General features: G+C 38.0%; 1 protein-coding gene across 5 annotated transcripts in view; it reads right to left on the reverse strand.

Annotated features, from left to right (window-relative positions):
* ARHGAP28 (Rho GTPase activating protein 28) overlaps positions 1-27,901 on the reverse strand; it is a 209,650-nt gene that overhangs the window by 60,394 nt on the left and 121,355 nt on the right. For all 5 annotated transcript variants that reach the window (XM_079109222.1, XM_079109223.1, XM_079109225.1 and 2 more), the window contains exons 2-3: positions 17,253-17,455; positions 8,496-8,713 (exon numbers count right to left, since the gene is read on the reverse strand). In XM_079109222.1, the coding sequence (XP_078965348.1) occupies positions 8,496-8,713; positions 17,253-17,455 (421 nt within the window). The remainder of the gene's footprint in view (positions 1-8,495; positions 8,714-17,252; positions 17,456-27,901) is intronic.

Here is a 27,901-nt window from a genome sequence, read left to right on the forward strand (position 1 = left end):
TCCTCATCAGTGGGGCAAGGAGAAAAGTAATCAAAACAGGAGACAGAGGGAGGTGCGGTAACAATCACAGAATCCAGTATTTGGAAATACTCCAGCAGTATCTATTCTCACTTGCCCCTCCTCCAGTTGTCCGGAGGGGAATGAAGAAGCAGAGAGGAGCAAACACCCCAGATCAAGTGTTCCGATTGGACACAAGGACTTTAAGATTCCTCACACTGAGGGACTAATCCAAAAACTGAGAGCACCTGCTACCAATTTCACAGAAAACATAAAGGACTCTGGTTGGATAGAGTTAATATTCTCATTATAAATTTTAAAAAAAGAAAAGAAAAGAAAAATTTTAGAGATGAGGTCTGCAAAACAAGATAGTTCTGGGCACCAGTGCCTCTACTCTCCCTCCAGACCTCAGCCTGCAACAGAAGAGAAGCTAGGACACTAACTTGCCATATCCAAACCACTCAGCAGAATACTGGAAGGACTGTCAGCCAGCCTGAATTGGGACAACTGTAAGATCCAGATACACGGTCTCATGTAAAATTAAAAGTGAAAAAAAGAAATCATTTAGAAACTAAACATCATCATCACCATCACCATCCTCACTGGATCTGGGGGGGCGGGTACAAGGATTATTCTTGGAGCAGAAAAGTATCCCTCTTCTTCTGACAGAAGGGGAAAAAGAGTACATGGAGTCAGAGAGAAGGAAACACACTGAAGTATAAGGGAGGAAAGGCTTTCACTGCAACTTTTCTGTTGCCATGAATCCAAATGGAGGTAGATGTTGTCACACCCCTGTTCTTCCATGGCCCCTACCCACGGTATACAAACTTAAAAAGAGGACCAAACTGGATTCAGTTCATAAGAATAAAACCTTCTATTGAGATAGTTTTATAGGCAGTTTGAGCTCAGATGAGCATTTCTTGAAACATTGCTAAGATGGACAGATATGGTTTGGATATGAGGTATCTCCCAAAAGCTCTTGTGTAAGATATTAGAGGAATGTTCAGGGGTAAAATGGTTGGGTTGTGAGAGTTGTAACCTAATCAGTGGGTTAATCTATTGATATGAATTAACTGGGTGGTAACTGAGCAGGTGGGGTGTGGATGGAGGAAGTGGGTCACTGGGGATATGACTTTGGAGTTTATATTTTGTCCCTGGTAGAGGATCTCTCTCTCTCTCTCTCTCTCTCTCTCTCTCTCTCTCTCTCTCTCTCTCTCTCTCTCTCTCTCTCTCTCTCTCTCTGTTTCCTGGCTGATGTGAACTGAACAGCTTTCCTCCACCATGCCCTTCTGCCATGATGCTCTGCCTAACCTCAGGCCCAGAGCTGTAGAGTCAGTCAACCATAGACTGAAACTCTGAAACTATGAGCCAATATAAACTTTTCTTCCTTTAAGTTGTTCTTGTCACTAAAACTAAACTAGTTAGCTTTAGTCACTAAAGCTAACTAAAACTAAGTGGTGGGCTGAGGGTATAGCTCAACAGTAAAGCATATGCTTAGCAGGCATGAGGCCCTGGGTCTGACCCAGCAGCAAAACCAACCCAACAAACAAAAAATACATAAAATGGACATGGTGGGTTTTAATGAAATCATATTCACTGTCTATGCTACATAATACATTTCTATGCTAGATAATACATTTTCCAACTTATTGATACACATTTAAGATGATATAGCACTGTTTCCCACAAGATATTTACATTTAGAAAACTGAAATGACAAAATATATCTTATGGTAAGAATTAAATGAATATTGAAAGACAGATGGAAGGCAGCATAAGATTTTCCATTATGAGCTCATTAAGAGAACAAAAGTGGAGCTGACAGCCACCTCCATGTTTTGACCTCTGGCTGTGGCTACAGTCACAGTTGTTGCCATTTTTTGTTATTGAAGGTAGAGGTAGGGCATATAGTTATTTGTGGATTTAACTACTTAATTATTCATGCCTGAGTTTAAGAGTCTCCTTTCTCATCATTGTTTCAAGGTCAGTGGGCATTTCCCATCCCATGTTTTCCTAACTGCCTTGAAATAATTACTTTTCCTAAGTTCCTTACACTCGATATTGGTTGACAAATAGCTAAATGCAATGAACACTGCATAGGCAGTGATGGCTATGACAATCTCAATTCCCTTCATTTTATCTTACCAGTTGGCTATTTCCGCAGGGGATTATTGATACCCTTTCCTCATCCAGGGTTGCATAGAAAGGAGGGGCTGGAATACAACAAAAATCACCTGGCTGTTAAGAAAAATGAAAGTGCATTTTACTTAGAAATAGTCTCCCAAATTCAAATATGTAATCAATCACGTATTATGCACAACATATGTATATTCATACAGATTTGTGAAGATCACCATAACCGTGATGGCCTATGCACTGATCACTGCATTTACCATTTGTCAGCCAATATTGAGAGCTCAATGAATGTCAGGGACATAAGAAACCCTGTTCTCTGCACAAGATACTGTCAACTGTGTACATCAAATCCAATCTGTTCTCTTCCTTAACAGTATTCTAATTTTGCTTCAGGAATTTATGTTTACAACTAAAACAAAGAACCAATATTTCACATACTCCTCTGTAGCTAAGGATCATGTAGTTCTGAGCAATAGCAGGTAACTGAAATTCTACAGAGTGGGATATCTAGGAAAGTAAGTTGCTATGGTTTGGATATGAGGTGTATCCCCAAAGCTCCCGTATTAATACAGGAATCTCTGAAAGTGAAATGATTAGATTATGAAAGTTGTAACCTAATTAGCCCATCTTAGTCTGAATGAACTAACTAGGTGGTAACTACAAGCAGGGGGGGTATGGCTGTAGGAGGTGGGTCACTGGGTTGTATGCTAGAAGAGTTGTTCTTTTTGTAGCCCTTCCCCTTCCTCTCTCTGATTTATGGCTACCACAAAGAGAACAAAACTTTTCACCATGCCTTCTGCCATGATGTTCCACCTCACCATGGGTCCAGAGCAATAAAGTTGGTCCACCATAGACTAAACCTCTGAAATTGTGAGTCAAAATTAACTTTTACTCTTGTAAACTCTTGTCAGGTACTTTGATCACATTGATGAAAAGCTGACTAACACATGAGGTCAGAGGAATGGAATCCACTGATATAACTTCTAGAAATTGCCAAGAACATGCATATGGTGTCTGGAGTGGTGCATCTAAAGGTTGCATGTGGAAGACAAAATAGGAAGATGGACAGAAGCTGGGTTCATGTTAAGAAAAAGGACAATTTATCTTTAACGTATTCTTTTTAAAATTATTTTTTTTAGTTGTCAATGGACCTTTATTTTATTTATTTACATATGGTGCTGAGAATTGAACCAAGTGCCTCACACATGCTAGGCAAGTGCTCTACCACTGAGCCACAATCCCAGCCCCTCAACTTATTCTTGAGAGAGAAAAGCAAGTCCCTATTTGTCTAAATCATGATTTCTTGAGTTTTCTGTCCCACACAGTCAGTATCAAGAGATATAATCATGTTTTGTGCATACTGCATGACTAGTCAAATATAAATAGTTCTACCTTTAGCTAGTTGCTTATCAAGTATAAAATTAGATAGGAGATGAACTATATTTCCCAACTGAATGTGTTACTAAAAGGAACATTTAATCACATCCTTCTGAATAATAGAAGATACATTCAGATACTGGAAGTCTGCTTATGATGAACAGGACTGTAGACCATGTGTTATGTATCTGGAGATTGATTTGGCATTTTTGATTCAGTGTACAATGACTCTACTAAAACAAGGGCTAAATAGTCTAGTCCTTCATTGTAAGAACTCCACTGAAAATTTAAATTTTTTGGATATTTAATGAAATCAGAAAATTTATTTGGATCCACAGAAATTCTTATGTTTTACCATACTTTCTGTTTTCAGTAAAGATTATGTATTACTTTCATAATAAAGGGAAAAAACCCAGACTTATTTTTTGAAAGGAACAAATACTATTGAAAAATCAGTACAAGAAAATTGGATCAAGACAACAAAATGCACATTCTACTTTCTCCTTTCTTTGCAAATCACTCTAAGTGTCACAAGAGATATCTTTTTAAAGGAATAGATCTAGAAACCACTCAACATTTCCATTAGCAGAACAGAAATTGTTGGAAGTTCCTGGAAGATAAAATGCAGGCAAGAATGATTTGATAAAGGCAGAAGATAACCTCAGCTTGAAAAAAAGGCACAAGAGGAAAATGAGTAGAAGGTAAATGCTTATTCAGAAAAAAGTCTATATCGAGAAGGAAATAAAAATATCAGGGAGGCACCTCCAATTCAGAAGACAAAACTGAAGGAACTGAAAAATGGTTTTCCTTCCTGGAACACTGCAGAGCAGGCCATGGTGAATTCTTAGTGACAGAGTGACTGCCTTCATTGGTGATGGTGGCTGCCCTGGTAAGGGTGTGGTAGTCAAGGACAAAAGGAAGACTGAATTACACCTCACTTGGGGCTTTCTAAAAGGATAAGGGCAGAAGTATATACACCCAAGTCTGGTTTACCTGAAAGGGAAATAAATGGCAGTTCTTGAGGACTCTTGTTACTTTGGCATTGACACCATATTATGTGTCTTAAGTGAAGTGTGACAACTGATATACTGCAGTACTCAATGGGCCCTGAATACTATTCACAGGAGTGTTCTTAGAGAAGAGGTCTACACAACAGCATGGGAAACATGCAGCCATCACCTACACAAATGGAGCAAACTTAAGAAAGACACATCAATACCCTCAAGATCAAAATCAATTAAACAATGGCAATAGGAAAAAAAATGATGCTAAAAATAAACACATCGCCCTGAAGGGAATAGGTACTTCAAGGAAAGGGAAAGAACTTTAGAATTTAAGGTTTAATTACTACCTTCAGAGTGCCAGGAGACTATCGAAGTTAAGAAAGATAATAAAAGGGGAATCAGGAGAAAGAAGGAACTTCAGCACATTGGAAATGACTGTTGCATTCTAAAAAAATTAATGAAAATCACAAGTATTAATATAACTATAGCCAAATTACTAACATAATAAATGAAGCTGAAGAGATATCCAAGAATGTAGAACAAACACTGGGGAAATGAGAGAAAAATTAAGAGACGAAAAAGTTCCATTTCAATCAATGCAAAATAGGGATAACAGAAGGAGATCACAAAGAAAGTGAAATGAATAAATGCTTCTTTTAAATGTTTTAGACAAAGGTATATAGAACCTGAAGTAAGAATCAGCTCTCAAATTGAAGGGGCTCATTTTAGTACTGAATAGGATGATTTTTTAAAAGGCAAAACTGGTGAAATTTCAAGATTCTAATAATAAAAATAAAATTCAAAAAGCTTCTACTTCATTAAAAGACTGAGACTGGTGTAGACATTGTTCTTTGCCCTGGTGATCGTGCATGAGAGATGATTATGGAAAGTATCTTTGAAATTCCAAAGAAAAGTGATTTTTGAGCATGCAATTCTATGAATAAAGAAAAAAATTAAGAAAATGACTAGCATAATCTACATGCCTATTTTTCAAATTATTGAATTTATATTCTCACTGGGTCAAATTAATATATTTAAAATTAATGCAACGTCTTATGAATCTTCACTAAGAAAGCAAAATGGAAAAATTTAGAGGATTAAATTAATGTAGGTAAATATTGCATAGGAAGGCATAAAGGGTAGGAAGGGGAGAGAGAGGAATAGAAAGAAAGGAGGAGCAGGAGGACAGAGGGAAGAGCACACAGAGAGACAGATCAGGACAGAGACACAGAGAAAGAGGAGGGAAAGCAGAATTGGCGCTTATGCTGTCAATTTTGAATAGAAAACTGAAAAAGCTGAGGTGCAATCCTTAGAAACATCTAACTTTCTTGCAAAAACAGATGCTGAATTTTTAGGAAAAAACCCAAATGTGTAAAGATGTTAATTAGACCTTATATATTAGAAGAACACAATATTTTTGTCAAAGACTAGGTTTATATGGCTTTGTACATTTCTAACAAGGAAAGATCTGAATTTTTTAAGCAGTATAGACAATGCCAGGCATCTACTGATTCTTAATTCTCTGATTCCCCCATTTTCAAGTATAGCACAAGAATTCTCTACTCCCTGGAATAGATAATACATGGTCTTTCCTTTGCTTTCAGTGTCCCCACTGCCCCATCTTAGTTACCATTCTCAATTCATTCTAGAACTGGGGCTTTAACAGTAAGACTGAAAAGAGAAAAGGAAAGCAGATGGAAGAAAGAGCCCTGGGGCCATTCTCTCCTCCATAGATGCATCAAGGAGGCCCTTTCTGCCCTTCCCAGAGTTGGTGCTGAATAGTAGACAGCGCATATGTATCTCAGAAAAGGAAAAGACTCTTCATTTCTTTTGACACTCGGCCCAGTGAGAAATTTCCCATTTTATCTTTCTCTTTCTGGAGGGTTAATGTCAAAGAAGAGAAAGGTACACAAAAAGGAACTCTTTATCTTGCTATATTTACATTACTAGAAGACCAATAGTCTTAGGAAACCTGAAAAGGGTATTTACACATTTCCTGAGCAACTGAAGGATTCAGGATAAGTCTATAGAGCCTTTTCTATTTCATAGTTTGCTAGAGTAGAGACAAAACTTTAGTCTGAAGTAGCTGAAAACAGATGTGAGAAAGGAAGCATATAAGCAAAGTGTATAGGACCTTCACAATTATAAACCTGAAAGTAATTAAAAATCAACCCAGGGAACTTAAAACATTAGGACAAACCTTTTTTTTTTCTTTGATAGGCATCTTGGCCAGAACACCTGTAGCTCAGGTCCTGGCTTCAAGTTGTAGGATCCATCTTTACTCAATTACAGCCATAGAAAAATCCCACCATCCAGAAAGACATGGGGTTCGACTAAGTTGAATGTTCAGACATCAGAGAACCTAGAAGGCACTTACTTCAAGATATCTGCTGTCACAATAGACAGAAGATTCTAGAACTATGCTGTTAGATACATAAGCTACAAGCCACAGGTGACTGTTAAGATTTAAATCAATGAAGATTAGACAAAATTAAAAATTCAGTTCCTTCTTCACACTAGTCAAATTGCAGCTACAAGTTGCCACATAGGACTGTGGACTCCCACATTGGACAGAGAGATTATTTCTATCAATGTAGAAAATCTAAAGGGTAAAATTCCTCTAAGACACTATTATCACAAATGGAAAGGTCAACAATGCCTATGTGAGCTTCCCTGGCAACTATCCTTAATGATTAATATATCTAAGTGAGAAGATGATTTACAGACAATCTAAAGTCATTCAAATTGGTGACCAAGTCTTCAAGCATAATTTCCATCCAAGATCCTTGAAGTTTTAATTTATGTCATTACTGATAATTCAATGAAACAGATAAGAAACCTAAATCAGAGTGAGTAACTAAATTGCCCCAGGCAACTTTTCTATAACCATAGAAGAATATCAAATTTCCTTTTTTCTATATACTAATTACCTGCAAAGTTCCAAGAATCCTATCTACATAGAGTCTAATAAAGGACCTTACATAGAGCATGTATTCAATAAGTATTTGTTAAATCAATGAAACAATTACTGCAATGCAGCACTGCAGTGGCACAATGAATTAAATATATGGTAAGATGGAACTAGCAGTAAAACTAATATAGAAATAGGAGAAAAATGATAGACTCGGAAGCAAAATTTGTGACCTTGGAACTGGTAAGGGTAAGCTGGAATTTAGTCATTTCTCATAAAACCTGTGATGCTTCCTTATGGTGTTTGAATCATTTTCTTGTATCTTCCACTTAAAAAAAAAATTCTTTTCCTTAGTTGTACAGGGATACAATGCCTTTATGCTATTTGTTTATTCTTTGAATGTGGTGCTGAAGATTGAACCCAGTACCTCACACTTGCTAGGCAAGCACTCTACCACTGAGCTCCAACCCCAGCCCCATCTTTCACTTTTTAATTATGTTAATTTTTCTGAACATACAATCTACTCTACCCACTTCCCCCCACAGCCATTTAAAATAACCCACATGGGCTGGGGTTGTAGCTCAGTGGTAGAGCACTTGCCTAGCACATGTGAGGCACTTGGTTCAGTCCTCAGCACCACATAAAAAAAAATAAATGTGTCCATTTACAACTGAAAAAAATTTTAAAGAATAAAAATAAAATAAAATAACCCACCCACTTTCTCACAAAGTCTGACCACAGAATTCCCATTTAGTGCTTAGATTTAAGTAAGGCACTGTGTATCCCATCCATAAACACCCACTCCACTACCAAAGAAGTTACCCTCAAACTTCAACACAGAAGAAAATTAATTTGGTATGGAGAGAGAATGCAGTTATGAGAAATGAGGAATGATCATGCAAGTTCAAATTTATAAAATGCTGCACTATGCTATCTGCTTCAGTTTTCTCTGAAAGTTGATATGGAGCTAGCCTTTCCTGATCATTTTTTTCTATCCTTACCATCCCCCCAGCCACCCATCCCCCACCAAAAATCAAAGCAGCACCTTTTGAGCCACATTCATTACTTACAGGAGATTCACTGACTCCAAAGATGTCTCTGACATCCCTGACAGGTTGCTTATTCTTTTTTCTCAGGGTTTGAGTATAGGTATTATATCTCTTTTTCACCGCAGCGGCTTGGGTTCTCGTTAACGTAGAAAGTAGGGCCTTCCCATCTTCCTCTTCACCACCTGAGATCAGAGTTGATAAACCCACATCTTGCAACCACTCTGCTTCGAGTTCTCCTTCTGTAAGACAACATAACCAAGAGAAGGTTAGGTAGGACCTTTTCCATATGACGGTGTATGTAACTATAGGTCTGTGGACATCAGACAATGAGAAATATCAGTAAGCAATATGAGATGTCTCATTTTTTATAGTAATTATGGGAAAGGACTATAAGAATGAATAAAAAATCTGTTTGCATTTTTAAATTTAGTCCAATTATAACATAGTGTCCAGTACAGCAAGGTTGACTAGCCAATTTGGAAAGATAATTTTCTTTGCCAGAGGGTTAAACATAAGCTGTATCTTTACTATCAATGAAAAAAAATGATAAAGTATAAACATTAAGACTAAAACAATAACAGAAAAAGTATGGCTTACTAGAGCACAAAGTGTTCGTAAGTCACTCAAATGCAGGTGCAAATCCCAGTGCTATCATAGATTTTGGTACATGCTGAGATACCTCCAGCAGTGTCCCCTCAGCAAAATGGGTGTAGTGATTTATGTTGCCTTGGAATTTATTTTCATGGGCCTAACTTCATACCGGAAGCAGGGCTCAGTCACCTTGGACAGTTTCCAGTTTTCCACATCTTCCCAGTTCCTCCAGATATGTGCCTTGCACAACTTTTTCCTTCTTATCCATTCCTTCCTACTTGACTGGCTCTGCTGGCCCTACCCCCCTCATGGCCTGTATGGAGATGTCACACTGATGACCTTTCAGTCACAGCCTCAATCCATGAAGCTTTGTGCCAGCTTTTCTCAACCCACTAATTAGAACTCCTCCTAGAGCATTCTCCCTGGACTCCCTGAACTCAAATAAGGGCTTCGGCCCCGAGGTACTATGCTTCTTTCTTGCTCCCCATTCACTGGCTGAATGTATGGGTCCTGGATGACTCTTTTCCTCTTCCTTTTGTTCCTGTAAGGTACAGCCCTCTCCTCTCTAGGACCTGTTAGTAATACACTGCTTCTGTTACTTCCTCTGAGTCTCATCTGACCAACACATACAAACCTAATTTCCTTCCCAGTCAGGGCTCTCCTGAAATGGCTATCTTGCTAAGGATAAACTGGACATAGGTCAGACAAGAGCTACAAGGGCACCTGCCACATAAATAAGTTTCCTATAAAAAGGTCAACTGGTCACAGTGTGGTAGAAGCATCTCATGGATAAGTACAAACATTTATAATCACATTCCCTGGAGCTCCATCAGGGCAGAGCTTGAATTAATAGCCATCATCTTGAGAGTGACCACAATACCAATAATAGGAGTATCAACAATGGGAATAATAATGGCAAAATATGGGTTGGACATGGTGGTTTTTTTTTTAAGCAATGAATTTATGAAGATGGCAAAGAACCTGGAATAAAATAAGGTGTTCAGTAAGTGTTTATTTTCTTGTTTCTCTCCTTATTCTGAACACAGGGCAATGATCCTATTTTTTCAAAAGGCAACTTAAAACCTTAAGATTCATCCATGAGATTAGCTGCTATTATAAACTAGAGGTATAGAAATAAAAGGAATTGAGGATAACAACATACCACAAAAGCAAATGTACTACATGTGCATTTCTGGGTACCAAGCTGAACAGGCATTGCCTGAATAAAGCTTGTTTAAAGAGCAGATTAGACTGATTTGTAAACACATGTCAAAGCAGCAGTCTAGTAGTCCTGGACTCTGTGTACATGATTGTATCATTGATATATAAACAAAGCCTTCTACTGTGCTTTACAGGCCCAATTTCTTAGCTAGACAAATATTTTATTTGCTATCTTCTTTTTATTGTTTGTTTGTTTTGTAAACTGTCCCTTTAAAAAAAAAAAAAAAAAGAAAGAAAGAAAAGAAAGGCAAATTTACAATTAGTAGCTCTATTCTAAAATAATAAGCCTTTTAAATCAGTGAGTAGTGACTGGGAAGTCTTTTGTAAGCCTTAGGTAGGATTTTCACTTCTGAAGACAAAAATTAGATATATAGTTTAATATTAAAGCTTTAAATTGGATGTTTTTCTCTTCACTTCTGTAAGGAGTGATGATAGAGTGGGAGGAAGGAGTAATTGGTAGGTTAGAGTTAACATAAACTAGGGGTGAAGATGGCATACGTAGAATATGTTTTCCTAGGTAAGAAATGTCTAGGGCAGATATCAGTGTGTCTCATTTGCTAAATTACGTACCAGGCAAACCTATTCTCATTACTCCAGTTGCCAAATGTGCAACTTCAGCCCAGAGCAAGCCTTTGAATTTCAGCTCCATGTATCAACAGCCGACTTAACATCACCTTGGCTGTATCGATCACATCCTACTCAACACGTTCAAACCTGAACGCATCCATCATTCCCAACTCTAGGCCTCTTTCACTGTCCCACCTTTCAATAAACAGAACATCTATTCTAGTAATTAGGCAAATGAGTAACTCAGAAGACATTCTTGACATCTTTATGCATCAACTCTAGCACATAAGCAAGAACTGTTTTATTTTCTTTTTTACAGTATTGAGGATAGAACCCCGGGGGTGCTTTACCCCCAAGATATACCCCACCCCCCCCCCACCCTGTTTTTATTTTAATTGAGACAGGGTTTCACTAAGTTGTCCAGGCTGGTTTCAAACCTGTGATCCTCCTGCCTCAGCCTGTCAAATCACTGGGATCAGAGGCATGCATCACCAGGCCATGCTTCACCAAGACCTTTTGATATTACTTCCTTATTTCATCTCAAAAGTGTCCACCTTCCTTAATCTCTTCTGCCATAGACCTGATCCAAGTTGCCATCATCTTTCACCTGAACTGCTAGGTCAGACTCCCAATAGTTCTTCCTACAGCCATTCTTGATCCCCTTCCAACTTCCTTTCCATATTATAACTAAATTAGTCCTTCCATATGCAAACAAAAATAATGCTGACTTTTCCTTTCTTTAACATGGGCTGCAACATACAAGACTGCTTCCTTTTCTGGACATACTCATACCATCCTCTCCTTACGCTCCTCAGAAATACCAACTACTTTGAGTCCTCAAAAGTTCCATGCTCTTTTGCTAACAAGGTCTTTGGGCATGGCAGTCCTTCAATTTGACCCTTTAATTATTGACCACTCAAACTGTCAGATCTATTCATTCATCTCTCCCTCAATGAAGTCTGAAACCATCAGACAGGGTTATATCCTACTTCTATCAATTCCAATACTGCCATTCTTTTTCCTTCAAGTAATCCCCTCCCCCAAATAGATTTAGTTATACTACTTCATTAATTACTTTCTCTTTTCCTACATTACTAATTTGAAAAGGAAACATGTCTGCTTTGCTTACAGTCTATCACCAACACCTTTCAGTCTGCTTAGTACATGTGTGTTGAATTAATTAAATAAATAAAGTTTCTGTTGAAAAATAGAACTAAGAAAATTATTCTAAGAAGTCATAAAACAATGAATACAAATACCAACTTTTAAAAATAAACCTAGCTATCATGCATACCATTCCATACTGAAAATCCATCAGCTTGGAAAGTTCATTGGAGACACGTATCAAACAGAATAAAATCTTCTGGTGAAAATGGAGTAGCTTATACTGACATAACTGTCTTGTATTAACTGTTACAAAAAACTGTTTCAAAAAACTGTTATTTTTTTGGGAAAAAAATACACAAAATAACCACATGAAGATACTAGAGAAGAACCAAGCACAAGACCTAAAAAAACTTAAATTTTTATAAAAGAAAATGTACTGGATAAAATTTGCCCTTAAACTGATCATCAACTGAGGTCATTTTCCAGTATCTATAGGACAGGTGACTAGAACTCAGACAGAAAGTCACAGTTTTATTTATTTGAGGAGTCAGAGAACAAAGTATGGGATTTACACCAACAGCTGGAAAGTAAGTAGCATATTCCTGTTCATGTTCCAAAATCTGTGCACAGATTCTTGACTAAACCTTGAACTAAAAAGGTGTGTGGGAGACTGCAAGCATCCCACTGGGGGTGGGGGACAGCTGAAGGTTAAAATAATTGACCAACAAGAAAGAAAATTTGGGAGGATGAATCCCGTCAAGTTAATTGCTAGAACCAAATGAACTTGGTTCATAGAAGATAACAGAAAACAGTCTCTGAAACATATTGATCATGTCGAACAGAAAAGTAAGGCAAATGAACAAACAGAAAAGTAAATCAATTTAACAAGAGAAAGGTAGTCAATAGAAAGTGACTCCAAAAGACTAGTATTAAATAAGGACATGAAAGTAGCCCTCCTACCTATGCTCAAGGACTTAAAGGAAAAACTGTTCTGATGAGTGAGCAGACAGGGAATCTCAGCAAAGACTATAAAATAAGTCTAAATGAATTTCAAAGATTGCTACTACAGCACCTAACTACAATACAATTAACTTAGAAATAGATAACAAGAAGATGTCTAGAAAATTTCCAATTATTTGGAAATTAAGAAACATACAATAAAGATGAGAAAACATCTGAAACAAAACTATAATGAAAGTACAATATATTCAAAATTTGTAGGGTGCAGTGAAAGCAATATTAGAAAGGTAATGGGAATTGTTCATAAACGCTTGAGGTTTCCATCCTAAGGAGAAAAAAACAATGAGCAAATTGAACACGAAGAACATAGTTTAATAGAAACAAAGATTTTATTAATTTTTTCAATGAATCATGTGGGAAAAGCATATAACAAAATTCAACACCTGAAACAAGAAAACCAAACCAAACAAGACTAGAAAACAGGACAAGATAGCCATCTTGTAAAGAGCACCTTTTAAAAGTTCACAGTTACCATCATATTTAACAGAGAATATTGAATCATTTTCCTGTAAAACTGGGAACATAGCAAGGATATGTGTTGTTACCACTTCTATTCAATTTGTGCTAGAATCCCTGGTCAGTACAATAAGACATAATTTTTTTAAAAGGCATAAAAATACGAAAGGAAAACTTTCTCTATTTTGCCTCTATTAATAGACTTCTTTGTTTCTCTGTAAAAATCCTAAGAAATAGAGGAGACATTTGCTAGAATTTAGAAAGGTAATGTGATATAAAGTTAAGATACAGAAGTAATGGAAGGAAACCAACATTTGACCCAGCTGTCCCATTCCTTGGTTTACACACAAAGGACTTAAAATCAACATACTACAGTGACACAGCCACATCAATGTTTATAGCAGCTCAATTCACAATAGCTAAAGTATGGAACCAACCTAGATGCCCTTCAATAGATGAATGGATAAAGAAAATGTGGTATATATACACAATGAAATATTATTCAGCCATAAAGAGCAATAATATGGCATTTGCAAATAAATGGATGAAATTGGAGAATATCATGCTAAGTGAAATAAGCCAATCCCAAAAAACAAAAAGCCGAATGTTTTCCCTGGTAAGTGGAGAACGATATATAATGGGGGGCTTATGGAGTGTGAGAAAAGAATGGAGGAACTTTGGATTATGTAAAAGGAAATGGGGGGGTATGAAAAATGGTGGAATGAGACAGACATCATTACCCTATGTACATGTATGATTACATGAATGGTATGAATCTACATCGTGTACAACCATAGAAAGGAAATGATGTACCCCATTTGTGTATGATGAATCAAAATGCAGTCTGTAAAAAAAGTTAAAAAATAAATAAATGATTTAAAAATATAAATAAATAAATAAATATTAACAAAAAAAGAAAGAAAGAAAATGTGGTACATATATATATGATGGAACATTACTCAGTTTTAAAGAAGAATCAAATTCTCCTGGCAAATAGATGGAGTTAGAAAATATCATGCTAATTGAAATAAGCCAAACCCAAAAAACCAAAGGCAGAATGTTTTCTCTGATATGCAGATGCTAATTCACAATAAGGGGGTAGGGGAATAGGGAAGAACAGATTTACCTTATATTAGGTAGAGGCAAGTAAAGGGAGGGGAAGAGGTATGGGGGTAGGAATGATAGAGTGAAACAGACATTATTACCATATGTATATATGTGACTGCATGACCAATGTGATCCTAAAGTTTGTATAATCAGAAAAATAAGGGATTATACCTCATTTATGTATGATCTATCAAAATGTATAAATGCATTCTACTGTCATGTACAACTAATTAGAACAAAAAAAATTTAAAATTTTTTTAAAAATCCAGAAGTTAGTTGTTATTTCTATATACCTGCAGCAAAAAATGGAGGGAGAGGAGGAAGACTCAATTAAAAGACCTCATTTAAGAATATGAATAGGCAAGTCAACAGAGTGAGAAAATATTTATAGTACATATGTCTGAGATACTTGTATCCAGAATATATCAAGAAGTCAAGCAAATCAATAATGAAAAAGCCAGTTTTTTAAAAGAGTCAAAAGATTTCACAAAACAAGATAGATGAAAGGACAATAAGCACAGAAAAAAAGTTAAACATCATTTGTCACCAGTGAAATGTAATTAGAACTATAATGAGATAGTTTCATGCATCTCCTAGAATTACTCATATACAGAAAACTGATAACATCAAATGTTGCAAAGATTTGGAAATGGAACTGTGTGTTATAAATCGCTGGAAGAGGTGTAAAATGGTAAAGCTACTTTGGAAAATTTCTGGCACTTTCTTATATAGTTAAACATATCCTATATAAAATATGTGTCGAAACATATGTCCACAGAAGATTTCTTACAAAATTACTCATAGAAGCCTTCTTTACAATATCCAAACTGAAACAAGAAAACCAAACCAAATCCTGAAGTCCATTAACAGGTAAAAAGGATTTTTCAAAATGTGGTGTATTCATACAATGGAATACTCTACTATAAGTTGAATTGTGTCTCCAAGAAAGATGTGTTGAAGCTTAGCCCTCAGTATCAGGAAATGTGACCTTTTTTGGAAATGGTCTTTACAAATATAATTAGGATATAGATAGAATGCCCATCTCAAAACATCACCATGTGTACCATAAAGTACCAAGTTTTGTGGTACTTTGTTGAGGCAGCCCTGGTAAATAATACAAGCTTCCCACTAATAACAAGAGGAACCAGGGACACACTAGCTGAATCTCAAAAATAAGCCAAACTGAAAGCTAACCAACGATGCACAAACACAGGAACCATGGTTGCCTCTGGCCAGGGACAGTGAATCACTGAGTGGGATGAGACTGTGACAAGGCATGAGGAGATTTTCTGGGTTGCTGGAAATATTATCTCTCTTGATCAGTGTCAAGTTACAAGTGCATCCTTTTGTGAAAGCTCACTGAACTGCACACTGAAGATCTGTGAAAATACTTCAAGGGCAAATATCTGTAAATAAATATTAAACTCTAGTTAGTAAGCCTGCAGTTTATAGTTGTTTATGCTAGCAGACCTGAAAATATTTTCCATTTGTTCTAGGCAGGAACCAAAGAGTAAATATACTGTAGAGAGAGAGGGAGCCAGGTTTCTCATTATTGGAGAAGGGAGTTATGAATAAAGAAAAAGAGAAGACAGCAACAGACCCTGTGGCTCTAGATTTGAACTGGAGGTTATGACTGTAAGTTCACGGCTTTTCATATGGATCACTAGCTGGTAAGAAACAAAGGGAGATGGAATTGGAGGTGTCTTCCTTATGTGGCCACATAGGAATTAATGTATTTCTGGATCTGAAAATACAAACTGTAAGGAAGTAAGTGAAGGGGGTAAGAATACCCTTCCCTGATGGAGGGTGGTTCTCTAGAAGAGAGTCTCACGATCTGTGTGGTATGGTTTTTTATTACTAATGAAGTGGGATGGATACTAACTGTGTTGCATCTCAGTGATCACTTTTTAGTGCTGAGAAAGGCAGACTTTTTAGGAAAGGGAATGAAGACGGAGAAGTTTTTTTTTTTTCAGTTTATCCTAGCAGTTGTCTTGAGGCGACTCACAGGCTTATGAAAGCATTCTTAGAGGCATATTTACTAATCTAGCTTCAGCCCTTCTTGGATATCTTATGTATTTACCTGGTGATTGCTAGGGCTTGGAAGAAAGGGCCTATGCTTTTAATCCCAGGTAAGCAATGCAATTTTGCTTTTTGCGAACTAAGGAAAATTATACTCTTTTTTCCCCCCTTGTTTTCTTGTTTTGATCTCCGATCTTCTATTTTGTTTCACCAAAATTCAGAAGGCTAAACATGACTTTTATTTTTTGTAGAATTTTAGACAATCTAATACATTAATACAAGTACAAAAAGAAAAAAGAAAAAAAGAAAATGCTTCAAAGTGAATATTTTTCTCCAAAACCATACTAGGAAATTTCCTTCCCTCCATTCGTAACTAATAGTCATGTTTACAGAAGTAAAAGCCATCAAAACTAGAATACTCAAGTCTGCTTGATGGTGATGTACCACATGAGTAGAGAGGTACAGCATCTAAGTAGGGACATACAAGGGCCCGCCTGGTTCAGCTGGGGCTCAGCCCTCCTTCACGGATGAAAAGACAACTTGAGTCCGTTCAGCAGATAGAAATCAGTAGGAGCAGGGTGCTGATATGCCAAGTTATACCCATTTTTAAGCTACTAGTGGGGTGATTTCTGCTTGCCAACAGAGCACAGGAGAGCGTAGAGAGAGCATATTGGACAAGTGTCCCCTTACCATCCACAGGCTTGACCTCGGCAGGTGGCTGCTCCTCCTGCCCTCCCATGCTGTTCTCTTTAATGCTTTCTATTTCCCGCCAGAAATCCTCCATGGAGAGGCTGTCTACGGAGGCTTGTGAGTTGGAGCGGCTGAATGCAGGAGAATGTAGGGATTCATTGGAGAGCATCCTGTTAATTCTTCGGCAGCGAGGAATGGATTTTCTGAGGAAAGAATAATATCTGTGAGTGCAAATCAGTGTATTTATGTTATACAGTCACAGAATTTGACATCAATTTGTGTGAAAGAGAGGGATCCGAGGTCATCGTCTCCACTCTGTGGCAGCCCTTCTTTTCCATCTCAGTTTTTCATAATGACCCTGTGGCCATACAGGAATCAACGCCAAAGTACATTTTGTAATTCTCACCCAAGCATAAAATGGGAAGTTAAATATACCTATCAGTCAAAACATGTATGGGAAAGGCTCGTTTCTGTAAAGTACCTAGGACGATGAATGAAAAAGGAGCGACAAGGTGACTGCTCTCAAATTCATTAGGACAAGAAATTTTGGCAAGGAGGTGGAGAAACTGGAAGGTTTGGGCGCTGTTGTGTGAATGTAAAATGGCACAGCCTCCATGGAACACACTGTGGTGTTTCCTCAAAACTTTCTAAAAATATATACCATGTGATCAGCAATTCCACTTCTGGATATACACCCCAAAGAATTGAAAGCAACAACTCAAGGAGATATTTGTTACAACCACACTCACGGCAGCATTTATTCACAAGAGTTAAAAAGTGGAACAACCCAATAGATAAGAAAATTATGGTGTATATGCCCAGTGGAATATTATTCAGCCTGGAAAAGGAAGGGCATTTTGACATAGGCCTTGATGCGGATGAAACTTGAGGACAATCTGCTAAGTGAAATGAGCTAGTCACAAAGGAGAAAAGACTGTATGATACTATTTATGAGGGACCAAGAGTAGTCAAATCCATAAAGACAGAAAGTAGAATGGTGGTTGTTAGGGGCTGGGAGAAGGGAAAGGGGAGCAGTGTTTAATGGATCGTGTTTCATATCTGTGAGATGAGAAGTGTTCTGGAGAAGACTGGTGGTGGTAGCTGCACAGCACCGTGAATGCACCTAATGCCACTGAACTACACAATTAGAATGGTTAAGGTGGCAAATTATATGTTATGTCTATTTCTCATACTTTAAATGAAAAAAAAAAAAAAAAAACCAAATCCTATACAAAAATTAACTGCTAAGGTTGTAAGTGCAAAGAAATAATCTGTAACATTAAGTGGGAATAGCGATAACCCAGCCCAGAGACCCTCGGTCAGTTGGTGCAAACGACTTCCCCACTAAGGACGGGGTACCACCGTAGGCGTGACGCATAGGCTGCTGGGGTCACTCGCTACCTGAGAGCATCTCTGCCAATCTAGGAGTAAAATAGCCTGAGTGGCTTCATGGGTCCCCTCCTTATGGAGGTGCTGCCAACACCGATGAGTCAGCACATGTCAAGTATTCAGAACGTGAGACTTTCAATGAATGTTAATTTTAAAAACACATTAAGGTAGACATATGTCAAAATGTTGAAATCCCAAGAGATTATGATGAATTACCTAAAAACAAAATTGACAAATATTACATTTCCTAGGAGCAGAGAACTTCTGGTCCCTAACCGTGAAGACTGAATGCAAGGTATACTTCTGTTGTTGTTCTTGCATGGTTTGTTTTCTCTTATTTAATTTTCAAACTTGATGTGTTTACATCCTCTTTCAAAGAATCTCCTCCAAGCTCACTTTCTTCCTGACTGAGACTACCAATGTGTGGTCTGAGTTGTTTCAACCCAAAACGAGAAACAGATAACCAGAGCATGGCCACAGTAATGTCAACTGTGGGCATTATGACTCCCTTAAGACAATTAAATTTTGATATGCAGAGCAGCAATGGATCGTTATCAAATGCAGTGTTACATTTAGATATGAGTGTCCCCCAAAATCTCAATACAAGAAACAATACAAGAAAGTTCAGAGGTGGAATGATTAGATCATAAGAGGTTTAACCTAATCCGTGGATTAATCCACTGGCGTGGATTAACTTGGTAACTATTGGCAGGTAGGGTACAGCTGGAAGATGAATGTGACTGGGGGCCTGTCTTTGGAATTTATCTTTTGTCCCTGATGAGTGCAGATTTCCCTCTCCTTCTTGGTTGCATGTCCTGAGCTATTTCCCTCTGCCACATGTCATGGTCTTCTCCCTTTGTCATGATCTTCTCCCTTACGTAGGCCCAGAGCTATGGAGTCAGCCATCTGTGGACTGAACCTCGGAAACTATGAACCAAAATGAACTCTTCCTCCTCTAAGCTGTTCTTGTCAACCCTTCCTCCTATAGGTCGTTCTGGTTGGGTCTTTTAGTAACAGCAATGCAGAAGCTAACTAAAACATTCAGGCATGTCCTATGGCATATGTAAAACACAGTGATATGCACGAGAGTACAGGAGGTGGGGGGAAATAATGTTTCCATAAGTTTGACCAAATAAAGCTTCCACGAGTATGACCAAAAAATCCTATTTGCTTATATTCTCTATACCTCTGGCGATCCTTCTAGATTTCTAAATTGTCTTGGTAGAAAATTCTGGAATTTTCTCATAGATCCTTTCATCTATGGTACCTGATTGCAAGTAGTTCTAGTTTTGATGTTAACTGATGGTAACAGAGACAATTTACGTCTTTTTAAATTAAAGCATTTCAGAAAAAAATGAAATGCATTGAATGATATTTTAAGTATTTAGGTAGAAATTTAGGCAGCTGTATTTGATAATTTGGTGGTAAGAGGTTTTTCACTGAATTCTTTATAATTGGACAAGGCAGGCCCATTCTGGTGGTTGAAAGACATATGAAATCGACTAAATAATAAGACAGTTATTGCTCCCTTTATTATTCTTAAGGCCTTTAAGATTTTTTCCTTTTCAACAGATGTGCAATATTGGTCATGAGCAGCTGAGTAATACTCTGGTTCATCTAAGACAATCCACCAAAGAATCCTTTAATTGCAATGATCAAGTATTTTTTTTGGCAAAGAAGTCAGACAGCATTTTTTGAGACAAACACCCTTGGAAGAGCTTTCACTTTCTTGGTTAGGGATCCAAGTGTTTCCCCTTCGTCCCAGGGTAGAGAACAGGTCATGACCTTCGACTCCCAATACATTACATAACTCTGGTCCCCAAGCCCATCCAGCCGAGAAGCCTTAATCTGCAGCTTCATTCCACACCATATTAGGAGAAAATCCAGTTTAGGCTTTATCAACTGTTTGTATTTTTTTATTCCAAAACAATACCAGGAAAATGTTACATGGAAAACAGAATGCAACTACGTGGCACAGCAACTTTTGTTGGGAAAACACCACTAGGTTTAAAATTAGACCGTAAATGTATGGTAATTACTATATATTCAAAGAGGCATTTAAAAAAAAAACAGGGAAGATGTTATGACTCCATATTTTCTTCCATTGTGTTTTAGCTGTAACTTGAGTTATATTTTAATGATTTCCAGGGATTTATAAATCATTACTACCCATACTGGATTAATATTTAATAACTTCCCCAAAATCTAAAGTCCTTGCAGAATACAGTTCTCCTCCTCCTTTATATTCCTATATGTTGTTTCTTCACATATTTACGTCTCCAATAATCATTGTTGTTGCTTTAAAATACTCAGTGCTCTTTTAGAAATCGAATAGTCTTTTAACTTATCCTTTCTGGTACTCTTCATTCTTTTCTGCATGTCGGTATATCCATAATGGGTCAGTTCAGCTTTGAGAACTTCCTCTAGTGTCTCCTATCTCATTCCTTAGTATAGATCTGCTGGAGACAAATTCCCTCGGCTTTTTATCTGAGTATGTCTTTAATTTATTTTAACTTTTGACAAATAATCTTACTGGCCATATGTCTCTAGTCTGGCAATGTTTGTTGTTGTTGTTCAAATCGTTTTAAGGAAGCCATTCCACTGTGTTGCTGACCTTATTAGTTCTGATGAGAAGGAAGTTCAGTTCTTATTGATGTTCTTCTCAGATATGAGGTCTCATTTTTTTCTTTATATTTGTGTTGAGTAGTTTCAATATGATATGCTTAGACTAGTTTTCCTCTTTATTCTGCTTGAGGTTTACTCAGTTTCAATCTGTAGTCTTCCATCATGGTGTGTGTTGAGGGGGCTCTTACCCATTTTCTTTCTGATGTTTCTTCTGTCCCATTCTTTCTACTCTCTTTCCGGAACTCTAATTACAGGACTGTTAAAAATTTGATATAAGAAATGTCTTTCATGATCCACCTTGTTTTTTCTCCTCACACTTGTCTCCTATGGGCTTCAATCGAAGAATTTCTATTTCTCTGAGGAGCTAGGAAAGTAATTCAGTGGGTGAACACTTGCCCAGTTAGACTTCCAGAACTGCAAACTTTAAATAAAATAAAAAGTATTTCTATTACTCTGTTTCAAGTTCATTTTTCTTTCTTCTACTTGTTAAGTCCATCCACTGAATGCTTCAATTCTCACACTATGTTTTTCATATTAGGACTATCCAATTCTTATTAAGAAATTCCATTTCTCTGTTGACATTATCAATATTTCTATCCCCTTTCATCCACTTTTCCCTCTAATTTATCTAAAGCATTTGCCATTGTTATTTGGAAGTTCCTGTCTCTTAACGCCACCATCTGTGTTGCCAACATATTGGCTAACAGTGATTTTTTTTTAAATGTCAGTTGTTCATGGATCACACTTTCCTTTTTCTTCACATATCTCATAACTTTATTGTCTGGCAGATACTGTTTTCAAAAGAACTCTAGAAAACCAGAGTAAACAAGGGTTCCCTGAGAAAGGGCAAGTGTTTCCTCTATTTGGTAACTGGAGTGAGGGACTTCAGTCCAATCAAGAGTGGAGCTGGGTATGGGATGGATTTCACTTTTATTATTATTTATTTCCTCTGGCTTCAAAAGCATCAAGGGGGAAATTTGTCCTTTGGATACCATAATCCCTTCTGCTAGGAGGGCTTTGGGATAAAAACCATAGAACTACAGAACTCTCTTTGCTTTGCTGTTCAGTCTCCAGACCTACTGTGTTGCTGCTGGATTCTTAACAGAAATCCCAATGTAGAGAATTGTAAGGGAGGGAGTCCTAACTCTGCATTTGGAATTCTGCAAATTCCTATCTGTTGTGCTAAGGCAGGCAGTCATCAACGGCTCCACTGGTACCTCCATGTCCCCGGAGAGTCCTTCTATCTGTGCAAGGGTGACCTTCTCCCAGCAGGGGAGAGACTCATGGAGCATTCCTGCCCAGAGAGGGACATGACCTCTGGGTTCTGCTCACCTCGAAAGAGTTCTTCTTTTCCTGGAACTCTGCTTCTTCCACACCTTAGTACCCACAACTCTCCAATACAGTTTTTTTTTTTTTTTTTTTTTTTTAATGTAACAATTTTTGTAAGTACCTAACATGAGCATGCGCTTAACATCTAAAACAAAACAAAGGTAACATTGGTACATTGGTACTATATATATATATCTGACAAGTGTGCATTAAAGCAATCTCTAATATAAAACATATAAAATGTGGAGCATACTTGATTTCAAAACAGAAAACAAATGTTAAGATAGGCACACCCACAATTCTTACAAAAACATGCTTGCAAAGATAAAATTCATCTGAGCACTCACTTCTCAGATATACAAAAGCTATGAAATTGTTAATCACTGGATATTGCCTCCTGCTTTTACACTAAGTTTCAACACTGATTGGTATGAATTCTGAATACACAATTAATTATTGTTATTTTTCATCTTTTTGCCATGTTCTATATAGAATGCATCTATCTAATTCCAATACAGTTTTTAAGAGATTTTTTGTTTATCCTTTTTCTCTTTAGCTATTATGTGGGGATAATAGTCTGTCACAAACTAGTCTACGTCCTAACTGGAAGCAGGACTCCCACAAAACATTGTAAACATAGCATGTCCCCCTTTTTAAGCTGTATTTGTAACGAGTAAGCTGGGGAACCTGTCGTTCTAGCTGCTGGGGAGGCTGAGGCAGGAGGATTGCAAGTTCTAGGCCAGTCTGGACAACCTGGGGAGACACAGACTCACAATAAAATTTAAAAAAGGGCTGGAGAGTGGCTTAGGGGCAGAGTGCTTCCTAGCATGCTCGAGGCCTGGGTTTAGTCCTCAGTAAAACAACAAAAGAAACCCCTATATTTGTTTAGGCACAGCTTGCATTAACCATAGTTTCACTTGTAAAATATATCCCCAAAATATTTTCAAAAGACATACTTCTTGCTAAGAAATACTCTATGGGCCTTTATGATGATCTCTTATTCTATGGAGAATTCTACTTATTACAATTTACTCTTATATGCATCATTTGATCCTTACATAAACCTAATGAAGTAGTCAAAGCCAGCACTTTGTGTCTCATTATTCAATAAGGGAATTACTGAGAGTAAAGGAGGGGCATGAAGCTTCCGTTGGAATTATAATTCATGCAAATGCAAATTCTTCCCTGTGACTTTAGGGCTCAGCATGTTCTGTCCTAAAACTTCAATCTCACCTTCCATCACTCGCCCTGGGCATTAGCATTAGGCATGCTAATCTTTTCACAGTTTTCTAAAAAGCCACGCTCTTTCTTCCCTAAGGAAACTTGGTCTTTTAGTTCTTTTCTGCCTAGAACGTTCTCCCACTGCTTTTTCTGCAGCAAGATGCTTCTAACCATCCAGCTGCCAACCTACAAGCCGCCTCTGCAGGGCACCCTTTCCTGGCCACCAGAATGCAGCGTTCCCCCAGTTATTCACCGTCTCCACCCCGTGGTGCGTGCCTCCTTCTTGCTCATCAACAGTAACCATTGCTTACTGATTTGCTTGCTTTGTGTCTGAGGGTCTTTCCCCCACTAGAATATAGATAAAGCACATCTGTTTAATTTAGCCAGTGTCTGGCAAACAATAGGAGCTCAGAAATACTTGCTGAAAGAGTGCCTATTTACATGGGAGCCAGTATATGAATTCAAACCTTTCCAATCCTGTCCAAATGGTCTCTCAGCAGTAATTTTAGCAATCTTTCTTAATCTCAAAAGACAGGTAATTGCGAATCTGTTTATAATAACATGTTTGTGTGTGTGTGTGTGTGTGTGTGTGTGTGTGTTTTATACCAGAGAAGGAATACTGTGTAGTGATTTTGAGAAAAGCTGAAGCCAGTCGGCCCAGGTTTGAATACAGACTCTGTGGCTTCCTGGCTTTATAACCCTGAGCAAGCTATTTAACCTCTGTTCCTTCATTTTCCAGTCTGTGAAATGGGCATATCAATCACATATCTTTCATGGAGTTTTTATGAGGATTAAGTTAACTAATACGTGTGAAATGACTGGTACATAGTAAGCCCATAGGTCTGTGACTGCTATAATTTAATTTGTTAGCATGCTCAGAGCTAAAATTTAGGATTGGGTTATAGGGGGGCCTAAAATCACTAAAATATTGCTGGAAATGCAAGGAGACAAATAAAACTGTATTACCAGAGCTCCCCTCTGACCCAATCCTATTCCCAAGTCTTGTTTGCCCACTTTCCTTATCCTAAACCCAATTCTAGCCAGTCACATAAGTGAAAGTCCTCTCAATGTTTCAGAGAAATATTTTCTTTTTCTAACATGTTTCCCCTTTTTCTTCCTCCTTCTCCTTTCTTGGAATGTGGATAAGATGACTGGTGCTTCAGCAGCCATCTTGCAACTTATGAGAGGAAACAATGAAATTATAGTGATCAGCCCCGACAATACTGAATCTCATAAAAAAACATCAGATGTTGCCTGTCTCTGGACTTCCAGAAATGTGAGAAAAATAAATGCCTATTTTTAAAAACCATTCTAGCTGTTGTTATTTTTGTTACTCTTATTTGCAGCCAAAATCTTTTCTAACTGATGTAACTGGAAGAAAAACTTTAATAAGTCATTTGGGGTAGGGTGAGATGAGACACCCACTCCACCCCACTAAGAGGAATAACCAAGTAATGACAGATGGAAAACAACCTGACTTCTAAGCAAAGAGGGGTATAACAGTGACTCTCACTTGTAAGGTTTGCCAAGTTATTAGCTTAACCCTGGATCTTGATCTGGCATTGATCAAGCACACCATGGAGTTACATTCCATGTAGGCTAACCATGCAGGAAAATTTTCATATTTCTATTGCATTTACATATTTTAAGAGTTTTAGGAAGAATATACCAAAACCAGAGATTTGGCCTCTTCTCCTTCCTAAAGAGGAGGACTGAATTCACCTTGTCACTGTCTGAGTGATCCTGGGAGCCGCACAGCATGGACATCTAGAGAAATCACCTGCCATGCCAACTGCAGGGTGCCTGCAGCAGGATCACTCTGGAGAAGTCGCTGCTCTCTGTGACAAACCTTGGGCACAGTCCCAGTTGGTTACACAGCTGTCTGCCCCCTCGGTTTCCTCAGGAGGCCATTCAGATAAAGTAAGAGGACAAATGCCTTGTTTTTTATGTTCTGGCTTCTCAGTAATCTTTGGATTCTAACATAATTATAAACAAGCTCAGCTTGGATGTCTTGCAAAAAACACTTGAAAGGCAATGACTATAAAAAGCAGCTATAGTTTCAGAGTAATAAAAGCAAGAAGCCAGAGGAGGTCCCGGCTCCCTTTCTCAGGCTCCCTGACTCTGTCATTCTGGTGTCCCTCCATTCCCATTCTTCAGCCCAGTATTCTGTTTTTCTGGCCTGCCTTCACCCCTCTTGGGGGCAACAGGAGAGAACCCATGAAGCTATTTGTCAAAAGGTAAACAAGTCCATCTGAGCCTCTTTGTTGGCGGTCAAGGACACAGAAAAAAATCTATTCCTAGATTGGGGGAGGCTTAAAACAGCAAATAAATCCAAGGTCACACAGCAGGGAATATTAGCAAGATGGACTTTAAAAAAAAAAAAAACCATGAGGTTCACATCAGCAGCTCAACTTAGGCTTTCATGTCGCCTGAGGACAGGCACTGTGCTTGGGACAGGAGTAGTGGCCATGGCAGAAAAAACAACTTCACACCACTATACCTGACCCCCAGGGATGCACGAGAGTGGAGAGCATATTGGAATCTTTGTGGACGGTCGGGTGGGGTGTCAGCAGCATGTTTTTCTGATTTTAGCTACGAAAGAGGAGCCATGCTTGACATTGAAAGTGACCTGTGCTGTGCCCTATCAACTCATCTACCAAGGATACAGGAAAAGCCACTGACCAGAATCAAAGGTTATATATTCACCATGTAACTGAAGTACACATATTATAAGGTGCATGTGTAAATATATGCAGACAGCATATATTTAAAATGACTCAACTTGGGTTTTTATTTTTTGGGGTTTTTTGTTTGTTTTTTTTACTTTATGAGGATGCAAAAGCTCTATGCATTCAGTAGAAATCGTTTCAGAGGTTGAATTCTGATCTTTTCCTGGGCTAACGAGATGTGGTGTGGTACTTCATGCTGGGCTCCACCAGCCCTCCAGTCAAGAGGGGAAGCGACTGGTACTCTACAGTGTGTGTAAACACACAGGGTCTGGTAGTTCAGGCCTATACAATGCATTTTCAATTTAGGATATCTTCAACTTACAGTGGGTTTGCCAGGATGTAATCCACTGCAAATTGAGAAGCATTCATTCAAATATATTATGTACAGTGCACAATATTACAAATATGTAATGCTCTTCAACTTGCAATTGGGTTACAGTTCCCTCATATACCCACTGTAAGTTGAAAATATTGTAAGTCAAAAAGGCATTGAAGCCAGGTGTGGTGGTGCACACCTGGAATCCCAGAGGCTTGGGAGGCTGAGACAGGAGGATCACAAGCTCAAAGCCAGCCTCAGCAAAATCAAGGTGCTAAGCAACTCAGTGAGACCCTGTCTCTAAATAAAATACAAAATAGGGCTGGGAATGTAGCTCAGTGGTTGAGTGCCCCTGAGTTCTATCCCCAGTACCCAGAAGAAAAAAAAAATGCACTGAATACTGAATATCATGGGTTAGGCCAGACTATTTTAAACACACTCAGAACACTTGCATTAGCCTGGAATTGGGTAAAAATCATCAAACATAGAGCCTGTTTTGTAATAAAGCATTAAATAGCTCATTTAATTAACTGAATACTGGACTGAATGTGAAAACCAGAATATTTGTATGGGTATGCTTCCATACCATCATAAAGTGAAGAAATCTGAAATCAAATCATCATATATATTGGGGACTGTTTGTAGTCTGTATTTTAGAATTCCCCTGGTTTGGGTGAAGGAGGGGAAGAGAGATGCTTATTTGGCATAGAGTTTCCTTTTGGAGTGATGAATATGTTCTGGAATTTTGATGCCAAATTTTTATAATTAGGCTCAACACCACCAAATTCTGCACTTGAAAATGTTGTTATGCTGCTGGGCGTAATGGTGCACACCTGTGATCACAGCCACACAGGAGGCTGAGGCAGGACTAGATGGCAAGTGGAAGGCCAGCCTGTGCAATTTAGTCAGGCCTTAAGGAACCTAGAGAGATCTTGCCTCAAAAATAAATACATTAAATAAAACGGGCTGGGGAGGCAGCTCAGTGATAAAGCATCCCTGGGTTTAATCCCCAGTACCTAAATAAATAAATAATGTTATGT

The sequence above is a fragment of the Sciurus vulgaris genome (genome assembly GCF_902686455.1).
Source record: "Sciurus vulgaris genome assembly, chromosome: 13".
Classification (NCBI taxonomy): Eukaryota; Metazoa; Chordata; class Mammalia; order Rodentia; family Sciuridae; genus Sciurus; species Sciurus vulgaris.